The sequence below is a fragment of the Hippopotamus amphibius genome, chromosome 2, assembly GCF_030028045.1.
Source record: "Hippopotamus amphibius kiboko isolate mHipAmp2 chromosome 2, mHipAmp2.hap2, whole genome shotgun sequence".
NCBI lineage: Eukaryota > Metazoa > Chordata > Mammalia > Artiodactyla > Hippopotamidae > Hippopotamus > Hippopotamus amphibius.
Genome location: NC_080187.1, coordinates 66,043,070 through 66,061,580, shown reverse-complemented (window position 1 = coordinate 66,061,580; position 18,511 = coordinate 66,043,070). Strand labels below are relative to the sequence as shown.

General features: G+C 45.9%; 1 protein-coding gene across 3 annotated transcripts in view; it reads right to left on the bottom strand.

Annotated features, from left to right (window-relative positions):
- Positions 1 to 2,073: 2,073 nt before the first annotated feature.
- Positions 2,074 to 18,511, bottom strand: part of PTCH1 (patched 1) — a 60,298-nt gene continuing 43,860 nt past the window's right edge. For 2 of the 3 annotated variants that reach the window (XM_057723840.1, XM_057723841.1), the window contains 8 exons: positions 18,101 to 18,284; positions 16,382 to 16,662; positions 14,807 to 14,944; positions 11,864 to 12,006; positions 8,435 to 8,534; positions 7,636 to 7,890; positions 5,462 to 6,017; positions 2,074 to 4,910 (listed from right to left, as the gene is read on the bottom strand). In XM_057723840.1, the coding sequence (XP_057579823.1) occupies positions 5,463 to 6,017; positions 7,636 to 7,890; positions 8,435 to 8,534; positions 11,864 to 12,006; positions 14,807 to 14,944; positions 16,382 to 16,662; positions 18,101 to 18,284 (1,656 nt within the window). In that variant the 3' untranslated portion in view covers positions 2,074 to 4,910; position 5,462. The remainder of the gene's footprint in view (positions 4,911 to 5,461; positions 6,018 to 7,635; positions 7,891 to 8,434; positions 8,535 to 11,863; positions 12,007 to 14,806; positions 14,945 to 16,381; positions 16,663 to 18,100; positions 18,285 to 18,511) is intronic. The other variant, XM_057723839.1, reaches the window with a different exon arrangement.

Below are 18,511 nucleotides of genomic sequence, written 5' to 3'. Positions count from 1 at the left end.
TTAGCAGCATGCAGCATTCCCAAAGCTGTTAAATATGTTCTGTCGTGCCAAAAAAAATGGGGCCTTATGTTTACCTAAGTCCTGAATAAATATGGTGGATTTTGGGACACAAATCTGATTAAAAACTTCTCCTAAGGCCAGTATGAAAAAAGCTTACTTAGGTATATGTAATTTAAAAAGAATATAAAATTGGATGGCAATGAATGGTCAGTTGAGTGGTATAAAAAACACATTGAAAAGAAAATGTCTCTCAATTTGAATCCCAATTAATGCAATTAGTGTTTTACATGCTCAGTTCCAGGGAGTACAGACTCCCCATGACTTTTGAATGAACCAAGTGAGCATTCCATATGAAATTCACCACTGAAGGGCTGGGGAACAGGTAGCTGATTGTACCACGAGGTAGGAAGATGAGGTTATATAAGATAGAAAACCTTGCTTAATACTTTATGATTATTTTTTCCAGAGAAAGCATCCGTTAAGGAGGACATTGTATTACCTGGGCATTTTATTCCTTGGTTGGTTTACGGTATACCTGAAAACATTCCCCTAGCTGCTCTCACACTTCTGATGAGGGCCCGCGTTGCCCTGGAGGCTGAGAGGTGGTGATTGAACCAAACTCAGTGTGGGGTCCAGAGGTTGTTCTGATTCTTTTAGTGGACTCTTTCTGTGCCCTCTGGTCCAGACCTCTTCACAACCACCATTGCTTTCAACCTTCAGAAGTCTGTGAGGGACACGCAACATCTTTATATACAGATGAGGACACACAGGCCCTAAGGCTTCTAATGACTTGCCCAAGTCACAGTCGGTCAGTTGGAACCCTCTTGGTGGGAAGGATGGAAGAGGGTCTGGCCTGGCGTGGACCTCCCTCTCCCCCGAGCCTGTTCGGTCATCGGCCCACAGCCGCCACTGAGGCCTGCCCCACAGCCGTGGCAGAGCACTAAAAAGGGAATTCCTCTTTCGACTCCCAGGCCCAAATGCAGAGTTCACGGGTCTCCACTCTCCCACAGATGAACATGTGTTTTTGTGGAAAGACCACACAGAGGAGCTGGGATCTCTATGTTGTTTCCAGATCTGGCCTGCATTGGCTGGGTATCCCGAGTCAAATTATAGAACCAAGGCCACATTCAGCTGGAAGGAATTTAGATTGCCTCTGCTAGTGCATCAGAACCACCAGGACAGTTCATGAAAGCAGAATCCTGGGCTTCAGTCCCAGGATTCTGACTCAGTAGGTCTGGGGTGGCACTGAAGATCCTGCTTTTCTAGTAAACTTCCCAAAACATGTGAGTGTCGCCAACCCAGGCACCCCACGTGAACATCACTGGCCTACGATAACCTTGTCTTAAGACGGGTCAGCAAACTTTTTCTTAAGGGCCAGTTGGTAAATATTTTAGGCTTTGAAGGCCATACAGTCTGTGTCACAACTATTCAGCTCTGCTGAGGCAGCTGGTAAGCAGCCATGGACAATCCCTACATGCATGGGCGTGTCTGTCTTCTGATAAGTCTGTATATAAATAGGAGGCCCGTAGGCTGCAGTTTGCTGACTCCTCACCACATGCTGATAGCAATTTGAGTTCTTCCCCACCACTCCTTGCTTTCAGCTGTAAAATGAAGATACTATTCCTGGTCTTACTTTTCTCCATGTCTAGGATGAAGACAAGGTATAATCATATGATAAACACTCAGAAAAAACACTTTGTGTCAGGTTCAATCAGTCCCATATTGTCAGCTTTACTGTTTTTAAGCACGACACCTTCCTTTATTTTAATAATCATGGAATTGGATTTATAAATATTCCCTCAAATTATGAGGCATCACATAAAAAAAAATAACACAAAAAGGCTAAGAGATGACAGAAGAGATGATTTTGAAGGGTAATTCAGGAACTTTCTTGGTGTTAGAAAATAAAAATGTAGAACTCTTCCTATGTCAATAATGCCTCCATGAAGAACAACAAAAAAAGAGTATTTGACAATTTAGACAAAAAACAACAAAGTTTATGATGGCTTAACCGCCCTCATAAACTATTTTAATTAAAAAACATTCCATAAACAAAGACATAACCAACAAGTTATATTATTTTTTATTCATGTTAGAATTTCTATCAGTGTTTGAACATTAATATTTAGAGAGTTTGTACATTTTTGCCTTCCGAGGTTTAAAATGAGAACCACACTAGGTCACAAATGGTAAATAATACACATTCCACAACTGCATGAATATTCACTCAATCTCACTCTCTTAACACTGTTAAACATTTTCTTTTCCTTGCTGTACTTTACAATGAAAAGTGTGCCCCACTCATGTCTCAGCAAAGTTCCAGACATTATGGATTCATCACATATAAATTCTTTAAAAATATACTTCTGTCAAAAGACTTGATGACTACTATGTACACTACAAAAATAAATTTTCATATAAATAAATTATATGGCATACTTTTATCTTTGTAATTGAAATGACACAAACCCATTTCTGCCAAAATTGGCAGACAATGAGACCCAGTTTGAATATTTCCTTTAAACTCCTTACACTAAAACCTACCATGAGTCCTTAATGAAAATGTTATATACTCTGAACTATTTAACATTAGTAAGCATTCTATACAAATAAAAATTCTGTTCAAAAGTAAAACATAGCTGTAATAGTGTTTCCAATAGAAATAAAATCCCTGCATTTTTCTGTTATAAACTGGCATGACAAATACTGTAGGAAAACATTCTTATGATACAAAATTATAAATATCAGCAAAGATTTTTTTTTTTTAAAATTAAAACATCCAAATGAACAAACAAGACAGACAAAATAAAACTATTTTAAAAAAGAGAGAGAGAAATTCTGGTTGCCTGCCAGCCCCCGAGTTCTCCCTTCGCCAATGTGACTATTGGAGAAAGTTCTTCGCTGTGCAGAAAGCAGGGGCCAGGCAAGCAGTCATGCACCACGCAAGCTGGGCTCAGGAAAGGAGCGAGGGCACACCTTGAGCCAGAGGGAAGCAGACCTCTGAATTTTGCATCATCTCTCTCCTGAACGCAGGATATAAGTTTTCTGAGCAGAGCTGAGTGTTAGGTAGACAGACAGTGTGGCTGACAGAGGCACCAAACAGTAGCAGTGGGGCCACTGGGGCCCCTGGCATATTAACACACACACACATCTGGTAGCCACAGTCTCGTGGCGAGTTTTAGGGTCTGAGGTCACTACACTGCTGGTACTACTGGGGGCCGTTGCCTTTCAATTAGGATTTTCCATGTAAAATGGGAGGCATAATGGGAGCTGCCATTTGTGCACTCCTACAGTAGCTTAGTCTGGGTACCGCGTGCTTCCCCAACATTGGTCACTGGCTAAGAGCCTAGGAAGACCAAACCTTCAGAGCAGGACAACAGAACTGATATAGAAGCAAATCTTTAAAAATAATGCCAGGTTGAGAGATATGTCTTTATACACATTCTTCAGTGGGGGGTATGCAATTAGGATCTTCCTGTGCTTCAATACATGTCACATCGAAAGAATACTAATGATGGTGAGAGGAGGGGAGGAGTTACTGAGGAAGCGTGTTAACACACGGAGGACCACCCTTCTGAAGCTCGTATCCTGACTCCGTACCACTACACTGGATGCTGTTTACAGAGGAGGCAAACAAACCCAGAAAACCCCAACCAACTGTGCAATTTAGCAAGAGAGGGAGTTTCAATTGTAGGGACTCAAAACATCACCTCTGGGTTTACTGTGGATCCGGAATTAAGAGGTCATTGTCTCCAAAAGATTTCCAATCCACTCTTAAATTTGGGGGGTGGTGGTGGTGTTGGTGGGAGCAGGGGTGGTGTGTGTGTGTGTGTGTGTGTGTGTGTTAGTTACAACAGAGGTACAATGAAGGCTGTATAATATAGTGGATACCCTCATGGCCTAGCTGAGGCTCCCCACTAGGCATGTTCTCTAGGTCTTTAATACCAATGAAGATGAAGAGATGCGAGCTCTGTACCCTGAGGTTCCAACATCCACCACAACAGTCCCTGCGAAGGAACTTATCTCCTCGGAGGCACGAGCTGGGATGTCTGGATGGCAGCCAACGATCTTAAGAGATGCCCTGAACTTGAAGCGAGTCTGGCAAAAGGATAAGGAGATGTTTAGGGCTAGCCCTCCACTGGCACTAGCACTAGAGAGATTCTGACTCTTCTGGCCTGACTAAGGCAGAGCCCACCACGGGTTACAGACAGTAAAAAGAAACAAAAAAGAGAAAAAAAATCACAGTGCAGTACGTTGGGAAATCACACACGTGTTCACACACACAGCCAAACAGGAGAATCTCAACCAACTACACCCAGAGAAGCCACCGGGGTTAACGTGCTTTTCTTCATATCTGCTCATTAAACAACAACAAAATTATCACGCATAGCGTGTTTGAAAGTTAACAGTAACATTTCATACTACCACAGGGTTGTGATATGCAAATTTAAAATATTTTAAACAGAAACCTTTACAAAATAATCCTATTACATAAGCAATATTTGCATAGAATTATACAGGTAAATTATACAATATTTAAGCAGCAGCAACATATGCTGAAATTTAAGACTAAGTTAAGCTTGGTTGTGGCACAGAGACCAATGTACAAATAGGGAGGGGCCCTGCTGCGGTCTCCCCACTGCCTGCTCTGGAGGCAGGAGTAGAGAAACCCCAGACCACACTACTTTACATCTGTTTCTTCCTTCCTATATTACATATGTGTACACCTCTTAAATATTTATAGAAATATTTCACAAAATAATACAATCAGTTACAGTAACAATGAACTGCTATCTGGCACAGCACACCCTTCTAACTCTGCAGGTCTCTTCAAGCAGTTCCGCTGGGGTGGGGTAGGGGTAGGGAGGGGCTCCCCATCTTTGGCCTCTTTGCTTCAGGTTTTACTCACCCTTTAAAAGAACAGAGAAAAAAAAAAAGAAGTCAAACAAAGTTACAGGTCTATGAGTCCATATTTATAAAGCAGAAACACAGGCAGAACGGGTCCAGGGTATGAATATGGGGTTGGTGGAGGTTGGGTGAGGGCATGAGGGGCTTCCACAAACCCTCCCTTGATCTGGGGGCTGGTGACAGGGATGTGCTCATTTTGTGACCGTTCCCTGAGCTGCGCGTTCATCAGACATACCTGCTATGGCTGTAAAAGACTGAAAACCAGGTGAACGGGCAGCTGTCAGCGTCTCTGTCGGGATGCACTAATCCTCCACAGGCTAACTGTGAGGTGAGGGACAGACCCAACCTGGAGCTCAACTGGCTCTCCAAGGGTGATGACGCTCAGACAGGCAACCCTGTCTGTGGGTAAGAGGTCACTGCGGCTCCGTGCGGGACACATCGGTGCCCAGGGGCTCTAGGAGGATGCCGCTATCTGTGTCCCTCTAAGTCCCCAAGGGGCCAGGGAACAGCGGTGCCTCTGAGGCCCATCCACCTGCCCGCCGGCCCCGCCCACCTCAGTTGGAGCTGCTGCCCCGGTGTCTCTCCTCACATTCCACATCCTGCAGCTCGATGACCTCCACCTTGGGGTCCCTCCTCTCGCACCGGACGTTAAAAGGCACGTGGGGGTCCTCAAACAGCCCGTGGTCGGTCTCGGGGTGGTCCTCGTGGCCGGGGCAGAGGCCCCCACGGGGGTTCCGGCGGGGCCCAGGCCCGGGGGCAGGCGGGGGGTGCACCGCAACCGTCACGGATGCTGAGGCCGTCACCGTGGTGATGGGCTGGCAGTAGCTGGGCATGGAGCTGCCCGTGGCAGTGAATGCTGGGTGCCGAGGGTTGTGAGAGCGGGCTCCCCGGGGGCCCGTGCGATCCCTGTCGCTAGGGCCAGAATGCCCTTCAGTAGAAATTTCGAAGGCGTCTCTGCGCGGTCTATAGGGGGGTGGCCTCAAGCATTCTCTGGGGGTTTCTCTTCTGGGCTGCTGGCCTGGCCGTCCGGGTGGCAGGGACCCTGAGTCCAGATGGGGCTGCTGTCGAGGGTTTGAGGGTAGGTGATGCCTTGGTTCAGGATGGACCACCTGCAAAGGGCAAGGGCAGGTTGAAACAGGCCGGGTGCTAAGCCTCGGCTGGGCATCGCCCCTGCCGCGCCAAGCCCTCCCTTCTTGGCTCCGGCTCCCGCCTGGCCACCCACATACAGCTCTTTCTGAACGAGTGCTCAGTCAACCCCACAAATGGCTGGGAGTGCCTGGGGAGCTAACAGGGGCCTTCCACCCACAAAAGAAAAACCCATTCTCTTAGAACCTCGACGACATGGCAGAGGTGTGTCCTATTTGGACCCTATGTCTAGGCTTTCTCCAACATAGCTGGCTGGACGCATACGGTTGCTGCCCATAAATGCAGGGCTGTGGTCTCAGTATCCAAGCTGCCTCCCTTCCACAGTCCGCCACCCCACCCTGCTGGGTAGAATCAGATCTGGAGCTCCTCTTCTAAAATTGCTAAGTGCCTGGCCCTGGCTCGCCCAAATGCAGGATGTTGCCAGGACTGTCTATACCTACCCTGTTGAATACGACTGTTTACATTGAAATTAACTGAAGTTCAAAATTCAGCCCCTTAGTCGCACAAGCCACATTTCAAGTGCTCGGCAGCCACATGCAGGCAATGGCCACTGCACAGAGGGAACATTTGCATTGTCACTGAAAGTTCTATGGGGCAGTGCTGCTCTGTCCTGTTGTTAGGAATCTGGTTTCTGGGTCTCTATACAAAGCATGGAGCAACACAGTGGCCACATCAATCAAAAGGACCGTGACCAACTTCAAAGTCGTTCAGCTTGTACCTATTTTTAGGCTCCCGCTGAACAAAACCAGATTCACGCTGCAGCTCAGCAGGCATCGTCACGGGGGGTAAGAGGAGGAAAATTTAGGTTATTTGGTTGGCTTCTCTCTCTTTCATGGAAGGGCAGCTCCGGCCCGGGACTGGAATACCCATTTCCTGGAGGGACAGCAGGAGGCCCCCGGTCGGAGCAACACCAGCCTCAGAACCCTCCTTGGGTTTTGTGTGCTGTGCTCCAGGCCTGGGGGGCCGAGGACATCCTGGGAAGCACAGACAGGGGAGAAGGCAGTTGGGGCTCTCAGAGCCTCTGAGAAGAGGCCTGACAGGTTGCATATGGTTTTTCTGAATTACTGAAGGCTGGTTCTCAGTTTCTCTGCCCCTTCCAGCCACCTAGAATATGAGCTTGGAGCCACGAAAGCTTCTGGCAAAGCCTTAGATAATAAGGATTGAAACAGTTGTACACCAAGGGCAATTAGAGGTAACGTAAGTGGGAGGGGGAAAAGCACTTCTGCTGGCAATGAAAATATCATTACATTTTAAAATAAGTATCATCCTACAATGACAGGCAGCTTTTAAAAAAAGGGGGGTGGGGGGAGCAAGGCATGCTTTACCTCTGGTCCTTAAGCTCAGATGGTAGCTCAGACAAGATATATGCTGAAGGATGCTCTGCACAAGTCGCTGATACTGGCCCCTGCCCTTTTCAATCCGTATGAGATACGACCATGTGAAACGGACACTTTTATATCTTGAGCCTCACACTGGCAATTTCACGTGAGTCCACCTAACCGATACTTTTTTTTGCATCCTGTCTGTGACTCACTGTTCAGAGCAGGCAGGGGCTGCCTCCTCGGGTGACTTAGGACTTACGGTGGAGCGGGCGAAGACAGGGTTTTCTGTGGCTTCCACGATCACCTGGTGGGACGGGCCCCCGGCGCCCTGCTGGGCCTCGTAGTGCCGGAGCTCCTCGCTGATGCCCGACACTGTCGTCTGAGAACTGTACTCCGAGTCAGAGGAATCCGATCCGTTGTTGGCGTGACCAGGGGGCACAGCAAACCGGACCACGCTGGGGGGCGGCTCAGGGGAAGGGGTGGGCAGCCGGTTCAGCCCACTGGCTGGAGACACCTATTTAAGAGGATTCCATATTACAGGTGTTATCATCCATTTACCTGGTGGCCACACTCAAGGTTCAAAGCACGATATCTTTCAGGGGTTGCTGCCCCTCCCCTACTCCCCCTGCCAGCCTCTCAAGCTACCCTGTGTTCACTTGGCCCAATTCGTGCCACTCTGAGGACCCTTGGGCCTGACAGTTGGAATGAAAGAACTTTGCTTTCACACACTGGAATGGCAGGCTGTGCCCTTTTTACTCCTGTTCAAGCCCAGATATTCTTCTTGAGTGGAAACTGCTTCACTGATAGAGACCTACAAGACTCAGGCTGCCTATCACTACGTTTCAAAAAAAAAAAAAACCTAAACCAAACCAAAGAAACCATCCCCCTACATCCCCCAACACAAAGAGAAAAAAGCGATAGTTACTGAGTTGTTTGCTGAAATAGTAAACAACCAGCAAATGTGGATATACCTAAATATCTAAATTAAGAGTGACACCAGGAAAAACAGCATTCAGGGGGCCTGCGGATTGCATATCACACTGGCAATGATTACTGACCTCAGGATACGGTCCGAAGAAGGACAAAAGGACTGGCAGCAAAACCAGTCCATTGAGAACACCCAGGATTGTTAGGATTGCCAGGACAGCAAAGAAATACCTTGAAGATAAAAGGGAAACGGAACATTTACCATGGCAAGAGTAAATCAAGCTACCCTTCACGTGCGCACACGTCAGAGCCAAAAATTAACACAACCCACACAAGTGAAAAGGCTGTTACAAAACTGTGGTTCAAATTCAGCGCAAGATTAGTTTTTTTTTTTTTCCTTTTAACCTCATGACTTTGAGAACTACATTCCACAACCCAAAGTGTTAGTTCATGAAGGGAAGAAAAAAAAAATTAGGTTTGTTAATTTGCTGAAATCTCATGGCATGTAATGTTATTTATGAATGTGTTACACAAACACAAAAATATGGAATGTGAACGGAATGGCTGAGCAGACTGAAAGCACAAATACAATGCAGAGGGGCCCCGCTCGTGAAAACCCAGCAGAAGCAAACAAATGAAGTGAAGGGTGTAGAATTTAAACAATTTAGCCCAGGAGGAAAAGCAGCCCACTTCTGCAGGCAGCTAATCCACTGTGAAATGCTTCTGCATCTTAGAGCAGAATCTCTAATTAAGTCTCCAGCGTATCAGGTAAGGCTTTCCCTGGGCTTTCATTAACCACAACTTTCTGCCTAGAATTCTGTGAGTTCCAGTTTTACCGAATAGCTCCAACTGCAACCTTTTTAGAACACTGGAACTAGCTTTCCGCAAAGAAAACACTGCCCATTCTGTGGCCGCTGAGGCATTTTCGGGGGAGGGCGGTCCACAATGACGGGCTGCTCTGCAGGCCAATCTTTTGTTGAACAATTTAGCATCTCTGAATACTCTTGTTTTGCGTCAGCCAATTCAAACATAAAGGCCGCAGCACCATGAAGAAGAGGAGAGTGCACAAGTGGCCCTGCTTTCCCACCATTGAGGCCTAAGGTCTGGGATCCTTCATGAATACCAAGGTGAACCTGTCAGCCAGGGAGAGTCGCTGGTGGATGTTCCACACAGCTGGAGGCAGTGGGCTCCACGCAAGCACGCGTTTCTGTAACTAACAGTTTCCAGGGCAATTTTGCTGGAGGTGGCTTGGGATGGGGGAGAGCTCAGGACGTTCTGGGAAGAGGGAGGGCAAGATATCTGCTAACGGTCCTCTTGATCATAAAACGGAACAGGCACCAAACTTTGCTGGGCCTATATGTGTTTCGACGTTAGATGAAAGGAGAGAGAATCCCTATAAAAATACAAATACCTCGCAGCTATTGTAAACACTAGAAACTTCTGAGCTGCATTAGTAAAAACCAAGCAGCCGATGTCTTGTACTAATGTAAACGGCTGCAACTTTAGGCTGAGGCATATATCAGCAGCAGGCATTAAGACATTTGCATCCCATCCATCTAACTGTAGAATAAACAGACCAATTAGATTTCTGACAGCTTAGTGTATACAATGTCTGCTCATTTAGTCGACCTCAGTGAGGGCTTTATCAGGTTAATCCATCCAGTTCTAGAAAATGGGAAGCCCTTTTAAGTGCTTGAAACAAAAACCCTGATATCTCTGGGAGAGAACAAGAAGCCATGGGTTAGATGAGAGAGCTGGGATCCTGCCCTGCACCCAGGTCCCAGATGGATGCTCTAATTCAGGCTAAGTTTCTTCTCTGTGGCTCCCTCGGCATCCCCCACAAGGCTGAGTTAGGTCCTCTGAGATCCGCTCACACTCTGTTTCCCATGGTTTTGAATTGCCTGTGACCTTGTCTCTCCCTCCATAGACTGTAAGCCGTGTAAAGGCGGATGGGGTCTACATGACTCGCTGCTGTGCGAAACGGCACTTATGAAGTGCTCACTACATCGTGCTGAATGAGAAATTACACAAAAGAAGCTCCATCTGACATAGGCTTTTTACATCTGGAGAAACAACTACCAATGCCCAAAGAATGGAAAAGTCAAAATCAAATTAAGAGCGTAAAACAAAACCCAGACCAAAACCTTCATCTAGTTTAGACATGTATCCATCTGACACTGGCACCAAGGTGTACTAACTGACTTGCTAACTGATCAACTGTCTGTGCTGAGACGGTCGGCAACACGGCCACCACCTGGGAGCTGGCTGGAAACGCAGACTCTGCTCCCCACCTGCAACGAGGTCTGATGTGCATCTACAGAGAGCCCCGGACGATTCATGAGCACACTATAGCTTGAGAAGTACTGGTCTACACCTCTCCACTCACTCTACACCCAAATGACAGCGAGCGCCCCCCGGCACTCACTCTAGGAAGGCTAAGTCTCCATGATGCTGAGCCGCTCAATGGGGTACGCCACAGTCCAACAGACGACCTTTCTTCGTCATAAAGAAACTTTGGCTACAACTTAAAATACTCTGCTTTTCACTTGGATTGAAAGGCCTATCACAACATACACACCAGGAAAGCCTGTTTAGATTCTCTCTCCAGATTATCGAAGTGTCCCTAACAATCAAGTCATTTCTCACATTTCATTCTGCTTTACCATAGTCCTAATTCCAGACTACCTTTTACGTATGGATGATTCTGGGCTCGCCCCTCCACAGAGCAAGAGGGTTATATCCAAGAGCAGCTATTTCAAAAAAGTTGCGGAGGCTGTTCAGAGAAGAAAATGGTCTTTCTCTGCAGTTCTCAAATTCTTTTCAAAAGGAAAACTTGCTCTCCTTTTATGCTTCACAAGGTCAAATCCTTAATTAAATTCACCAGAAACTGCCTGCCATGAAATCCAAATTGAAAGATGTAGTCAAACTAGCTTGGATTTAGAAAATTTGACAGCAAAGTCACACATTAAATGCTTCTTAAGTCTTATTGGGAACTCGAATATGAAATCGAGGCATATTATTGTCACTTCTTAAAAGAATAAAATCTAATAAAATCTGTGAAAATTTTAGGCATCTTTACGTCCTCCTTTCCACAGTTTTGAAGGAGAAGTGTAGGTCAAATTCAGTCAATTAATGGGAACCAGGTCATTTCTTCCTGCTGCTATGTCTAACCTCAATACTAATAACTGGGATATCAGTTTCAAGTTGTAGAGTTGCTTTTGTTGCGAGCCCCAAACCCTCCATCTTTTCTCCCCAAGATATTCCCGAAGACAGCTCTAGAAGAGGGCTTGTTTTTATGCCTCTCGGCATACCTCTGAGTTAATAAATTCAAAAGAAAGTAGAGCCACAGATTGTGGCAATCACTTCACATTGTATACGTATATCAAAACACCACGTTGTACCCCTTAAATATATATAATTTTTATTTGTCAGTTATACCCCAATAAAGCTGCAGGGTGGAGTGTGGGGAGTAGAGTCACAATGGAGACATGCTGCAGTCTCCCAGAGGTTACGTTAGAAAATAATGAGTGACAGAGAGGACATTAGAAAATGATGCTTACCTGACAATGAAGTCAAACTCAGACCCTGCAAGCATCAGCACGCCCAGCAGAGTGGAAACGGCACCATCCAGGACGGGCGCAAACATGTGCTCCAGGGCGAGCACGGCCCTGCGGTTCTTATCGCCAATGGCTGTTAGAAAGGCCTGTGCAATCAGGAGTTCGGATGATCAGATTTCTGGACTTTACTTGGGCAATGGCCAGCTTCATCTTAAATGCTATAAGCCGCTTTCATCTGCCTCCACTGAACCTCTCAGACCTTACTGTCTAGCTACTGGAATGTTTGTTCAGGGTTGTTCAACTAACTAAATGTAGGCTCACACTATATTGATCTGTTCATGACAATGGGCTGTATTTGGTGTTGACGTAAATCTTGAACAACAGGAAAAGAAGGAAAGCATATTTACTTTAAATTTAAAAACCATGCCAAAACTATACAAAAGTGAACAAAATGTTTCCTTCTTTTCGCTGTTACTCACCCTTGAGTTTAATCCCCCACTTAAATGATCTCACAATCATTCACATGGGAGACCTCCAGTTGTGAAAGCGACAGCATTTTGCCTGATTTTTTAGAAAGGTCAAGATCTTACTTCCAACTGGGCCTAGCACCTGGGTGCTAAATACATATTTTCCTCATGATTATGCTGAGGTTAGAATTTCTGTCACTGTGTTCAGACTAATGTGCTTGTAGTCCATGTAAGTACCACGAAGAAATCACAACACAGGACTGTAAATTCAGTCAAGCCTGTTCTAAAGATGTGTGGACATATCCTACTTCCTTTGCATTCTCTAAAGCTGTTCTAGGTCAAGGACACTGTAGGTCAAGGGAATTTTGCAGAGGTCTTGGTATATCAGACTATTGGCTTGAGCGTGTAACTCAAGACCATCTTAATGTGGGTTAGTTAACTGTTACACCCTGCCTGCTCCCCCAGTGGGACCCAGCAGGGAGGGCAAAGTCTGGCACAAGCTTGCTCTCTCAAAGTTCAGGCTACTCTGGGGTGTGCTGAGAAAAGGACTTGGGACCACTGCAGGTTGCATTATGTGCCCTGGGGAAGGACAGGAGGTTATTCTCCTTAATGAATGAAGAAACAAAATTGTACAGAAGTATACAAAGGTGTATGGTGAGTTTTCATACTTTTCGCTGAAGTGGGGCCTATGTATGTGATGCTCTTTTGGATTTGGGAGACTTTAGGGTCAAAAAAGTTGTCTTTTTCTCCTGGCAGGGAAGCACCAAGATGGTTTGGAACCACGTCACTCTGTGCTGTATTTGGGCCGTGAGGCCATAAGGGTCAACGTTGGGTTGATCTGCTTGCATATAACTTATGCTACCGAAACAGTAAACTGCCAGGCACCCATTGACTCCTTCATGACTTTCACATACGGGACGCGGTAAGCACACCATGTCCTGTGTGTGGATAGTCTCTTGATGAAGACTTGGGCTAGCAGCACCAAGCCAAGCTGGCTCTTGAGACTCCTTAAATCCTCAGGACTAAATCTTGCATGGGAAGAGCAGAGGCGGTCCTTCACTGTTTATTCAACATTGGTGTGGATGTTTATGTTCATACCACCTCAGAGACCCAGGGTGCCACAACCGTTTAGAGACCATCCTTAGCATTTACATGGCAAACATCTGTTCTAGGACCACCCTTGTTTGCAATGCTAGCTACCAAAGAGAGTGGTTTTCATTCACATCGGAATAACACGATCTGTGGATTTTTAACTCACGTGTAAATTTTTCTCCTTTTTTAAAGAAATGATATGATAATTACGTGTTTTCTAAGCTCTAGGCTCTTCTTTCTAAAAATCCCCTCTCCTTCTTCCCAGCTCAATTGAGGAAAGGAATTTGGGTAGGCTCAAAATTTAGAGAACTGTTTCTATATTATCAGCTTTTTATTATACACTGGGGGAAAAACAGACTAACTGCAAGAAAACATTCTTTCTGAAATACAAAAGTTTATGATCTCTAAGCAGCAGAAATATGGCCCTGAAAGAGGACGACAGAAGGTGGAAGGCAGACCTGCACATATGTGTTGGGCACAAAGAAAATCAATGCTAGAGATGGCAAAAGCAAGGCTAAAAGTCCCGTGCTAGGTCCTAGCTGAGCATTCCAAACCTCAGTGTTTATTCAGTCAATAAGTATTTACTGAATGCCTACATAAACCCAAGGACTTGGGCTATAAACACAAGTGTGGATGGAACATAATTTACACATCTCTATAGGGCTTTTGAATCATTTTCTGTTAAATGTAAATGATGGGCTTGTCTCCTGGATTAGACTCCTCTTGAAGTTTACTTTCCCCCTATAAAGCATTCACAGGACTGGGCACAGAAAGAGGGAAAATTCCTATTGAGAGCAACACCAGCTCTCTTACTTTCCGCTGTCATGAGCTTGGAGACTGGGAGGTCGAAGGAGCTGGGTGGGCTCAGCTGGGAAAGCTAGTTCATCAGCCCCAGGGTATTTCCTTGGCTGCCAACTCGCCTCACCCTCAACTATGCCATCCCCACCAAGCCTGTGAGTGTGGTCTCATTTTATTCCCGCTTTATTACTGTGGTTTTAAAACCTGTGTGGATTCGTGCACACACACCGTCTGTCTTAGGAATGGCTGACCACTCCAGGACCCGTGGTGACACAACTGACAGCACCACCTGAGCAGAATCTTCCCTGGCCCACTCGGACACACTGAGGACACGGCCTACTGCTGACGTGGCCCGGCTGACTTTCACCTTTGATGCCCTTCTTCTTAGATTCCCCCAGAGGGAGAGGAGTCCAGCTGAACTGCAGCCACTCCCAGGGAATATCTGTGCTCTGAAGCCTTTTTGCTGTGATGCGTGTCAGGTGTGTTCCTCGAGGGTGGAGGAAATGAGAAGCTTCCCAACTCGGAAACTAAAAGAGCTAGAAGAGACAGGTTGCCTTGTCACAGCTTTCGCTGAAAACGTCTCCCGTACCAGAGCAACGTGCACGGTGAATTCCACGCCGATGCCGACGGAAGCAATCAAGATGACCACGGGCACGGCGCTCAGCTTGATGCCAATGAGGCCCATCATGCCAAAGAGCTCGACCGTCATCAAAGCCAAGACTGTCACCTTTAAAGAGACCCACAGGGTGAGGGGCTGGGCACAAACCCACTCGAGCTGCTGCAAAATTGTTTTCCAAACTATTCCACGAGCGCAACCTGTAAAGAATTATACAAACACGCCCTCATCGCTGGCTACAAATTTAATGTAGTTTAAAACAAGGTGTTTCCTTCTGTTTTGGTCTTCCGCATCAGGGATCCTCCTTCAACTTATAACTGAGTTGAAACTTTAGAGCTGTTGGTTGCCTTGCCCTCCATCCTAAAGAAAGCTGATAGGACAGGGTGAAGAAAAGTTGTTTTACGTAAAAGTAGCTTTGCTTTTGTTTGGAGAGCCCATGGGCTGAGTGAGGATGACTTGGGAGGAAGGGGACGTGTGGTCAGCTGATGCAGGTCAGGTTACAGCCCCTTCACTTGGAAGAAATGTGGCGTTACTGGCGTGGACAAAGCAAACAGTTAAATCCAAAGAAAAGGTTTTATTTGCCTCTCTTTCATCTGCCTTGTAAAATTTTCTAGGGAGATGGAAAGAAAATGTGTGTAGACTTTGGAATTTTGGGGGCCCAAGAGGAGAAAAACACAAAACAATAAGCTTTACACGGGGACAGAAAGAGGAGAGAATGAACTTTCCTTCTGGGGGTTGGAGCAGCAGGCGGCGAAGGGGGGGGGCAGACAAGTACAATAAAAGTTCCCTTTGCTTTCTTTTAATAAGCTAATGAAAGATGGATAACATCAATTGCTTAAGTACCATGAAAACTCCTACAGACTAAACATTTACCTTTAAACATACCTGCTGCATAGACTTATGGTGCAGAAACAAGACCTGGTCTCTGTTTTTGTAATTTTGGCATTTTGAAGGCTATACCACAGTTCACGGAATTTAAACACTGCCATGATTTTATTAGACTCTACACGAAACTTGCTTCAAATCTGAGAGTATTATACTTGGAGAAAGAATGCAAAAAATCGGTTGGTAATACTCGTCTATCATTTCTCCCCAACAGTTAAACACACCACACTAAACCATCTCTAAAACGGTTTATCCATATACCACCATCCTAACTTCTCTGATTATCCCTCCATGTAGAAGGATCTTCCCTATATTTGGTCTGGGTTGTAGTAACAAAATGACACTTGAATTGAAAAAACAATTAGCTATGCTTTGAGTGTTTGTATTTAATAAATGCTCAGCTCTATTATGGAAAGTGTGTTCAAAAACTCCCCAATCTTTACACAAAAAGTTTAAAGCTGTAGGAGGGGGGACATAAGATGAAGGCCATTAAAGGCTCTACCTAAGCATGAACCTCGCCACCTCCAGCAGAATAAATACAGTATGGATGATGCAATCTATACCCTCCTTCAGAGGCCCAGACATAAACAAAACTTCCCGGCTGCAGAAAGAGCTATGCTGAAAGGAATTTGACTTCCACAAAGACCCTCAGAATAAACTCACAATGATCCCGGCCGTCCAGGGGTTCAGGAGGAAGACTGCACACACGAGGAACGTGCAGGCCAGCACCACACTGATGGACAGGAGGAGCCAGTGGCGGAGGCCGATGTACTGCTCCCAGAAGAGGAAGGGGTAGCCGTTGGGGTAGCTGGAGAGCCCCAGGCTCGTGTAGTTGTTGCAGATGGTTCTGACTTTTTCAATTGCTTCAACGAAGTCTGAGGTGTCACGCAAGCCGTTGAGGTAGAAAGGGAACTGAGCGTATTCGATGGGCTCTGCTGCTGGGACTGGACAGAGGAGGCAACAGGGAGAGGGCCTGTGGGTTAGGGGCTCCCAGCAATACTGGGAAAGGCAAACGGATGGAAGAAATGTAGCAAGTTCCCACCGTTAGCCACATCCCAGATGTGCATCCCCGGAATCTCCGTAATTGCAATGAGAAGAGAAAGAACTCAGCAAGAAAGTCCACTTACTGCACCTCTTTCAACATGAAGGACAAATAATACCAGTGACAGTCTTTCAGGGCTTTACAGTTCCAATCTTTGGTTTAAAAAACTTTAAATGATAATCAACCTTTGATTTGGGGGCGGGGTGGTGGAGGAGGAGCCTGTGATCTGTGTATTGATTTACCCTTAGATTTTAATCTTCTAGAAGCAGTCGCTCTTTGTAATGGGTCTAAACAACTTAAGAATTCAACTGTGGGAACATTTTTTGTTCAACTGACACAAGTGAAAATACTAAGTTCAAACTGTTTTACTCAATCTCTTATGAGAACAAAATAACTGGAAAGTCATGCTTTACTGAAAAAATGCTTAACTTTCTTATCCTTTTAGTGATCTAACACACTTAAACCTTCCATGCTTCTTTTTTAATGCAATGCTAAGTCTTCAGCAGCAGGGGAAGAAATCCTCACACAACAAGCATTTAGTTACTGCCGTTGTGTGTTCCAGACCCTTTGGGGTCATTCAGTTGACTTGCTAAACATGATTTGCCCTATTATAATCTCAACTATAAATTTTCATTAAGACAAGCCTTGGCTGCTTGCCACAAGGCAAGGTTTAGATCCAGGGAAGCCCAACCCGCCTGCTCTCCAGCCATGTTCGCAGAGGGACCTGTCTTCTTTCTCACATCCTCCCTCGGCCTCATACCCAAGGTATACGCTACTAACATCTCTAACATAAATGCAAATTAAATCCATCCAGAACCACCTTTCAAAGTCGGGGCTGAGAGGTGAAAGGAAGAGGACGCTGTTGTATACAGACTTTTCTGCTCCGGTTTAAACAGCCTTGACAGAGTACAGGTGCTTGGTGGCTTACAGGAATGACCCAACTTGCCAAAAATCCCTTCAACACCAGAGTTGACAAAGTTAAGATAAACATATAATCCCCAGCGATAAAACTCTGCAATAGTAAAACAACACTCAACCTGGAGGCGTCCCCAACTTTCACATGGAACAGCTGGCATTAAAGAGAGATGCCTGGTGGACGTTTTAGAGTCAAAAGCACAAAGGGAGATTAGAGACTCTTATTTCTCAGTGTGATAGAGCATGAGTTGCATTCGATTAGACATCCTCATCTGTCTCCCAGAGTTTTAAACTAAAAGAAATATATTGTTCTGTTTACACTTTTGAACCCTGGGTAGCGTCAATGGATGAGGGCTGTGACAGAGCCTGCAAGTGCAGGGTGTAAGGAGCCCATAAGCGTGCAGGCCCAATGGAGGGCTACTTACTTCTCAGCCTGGTTTCTGGCATGTAGTCGGCTTTGTCGTGGACCCACTCAGGACGGTGAGGCCGGATGTTGGCTTGGGAGGCGGCGTAAGCCACGGGGTCGTTGCTGACCCAAGCGGTCAGGTAGATGTAGAAAGCACTGGGATTAATGATGCCGTCTGCGTCCACCAGGCGCCGTTTAGTCAGCTGCAAAATGGGCAGAACAGAAGACTTTCAGAATGGGGCCTGGGGTAAACACACTCTTGCCTGGAGAGAATAGAAGCAGAGCTCTGCACCAGCATTTGCAACAAAGAAGAGAATGCCCACTGTTTGCAAGTACAGAAAATCCCACCAGAACACCTTTGGTTTCTTTCAAAACGCACTTATCAGAGGATGCGATAATCGGCATGTTTATAACACACACACACACACAC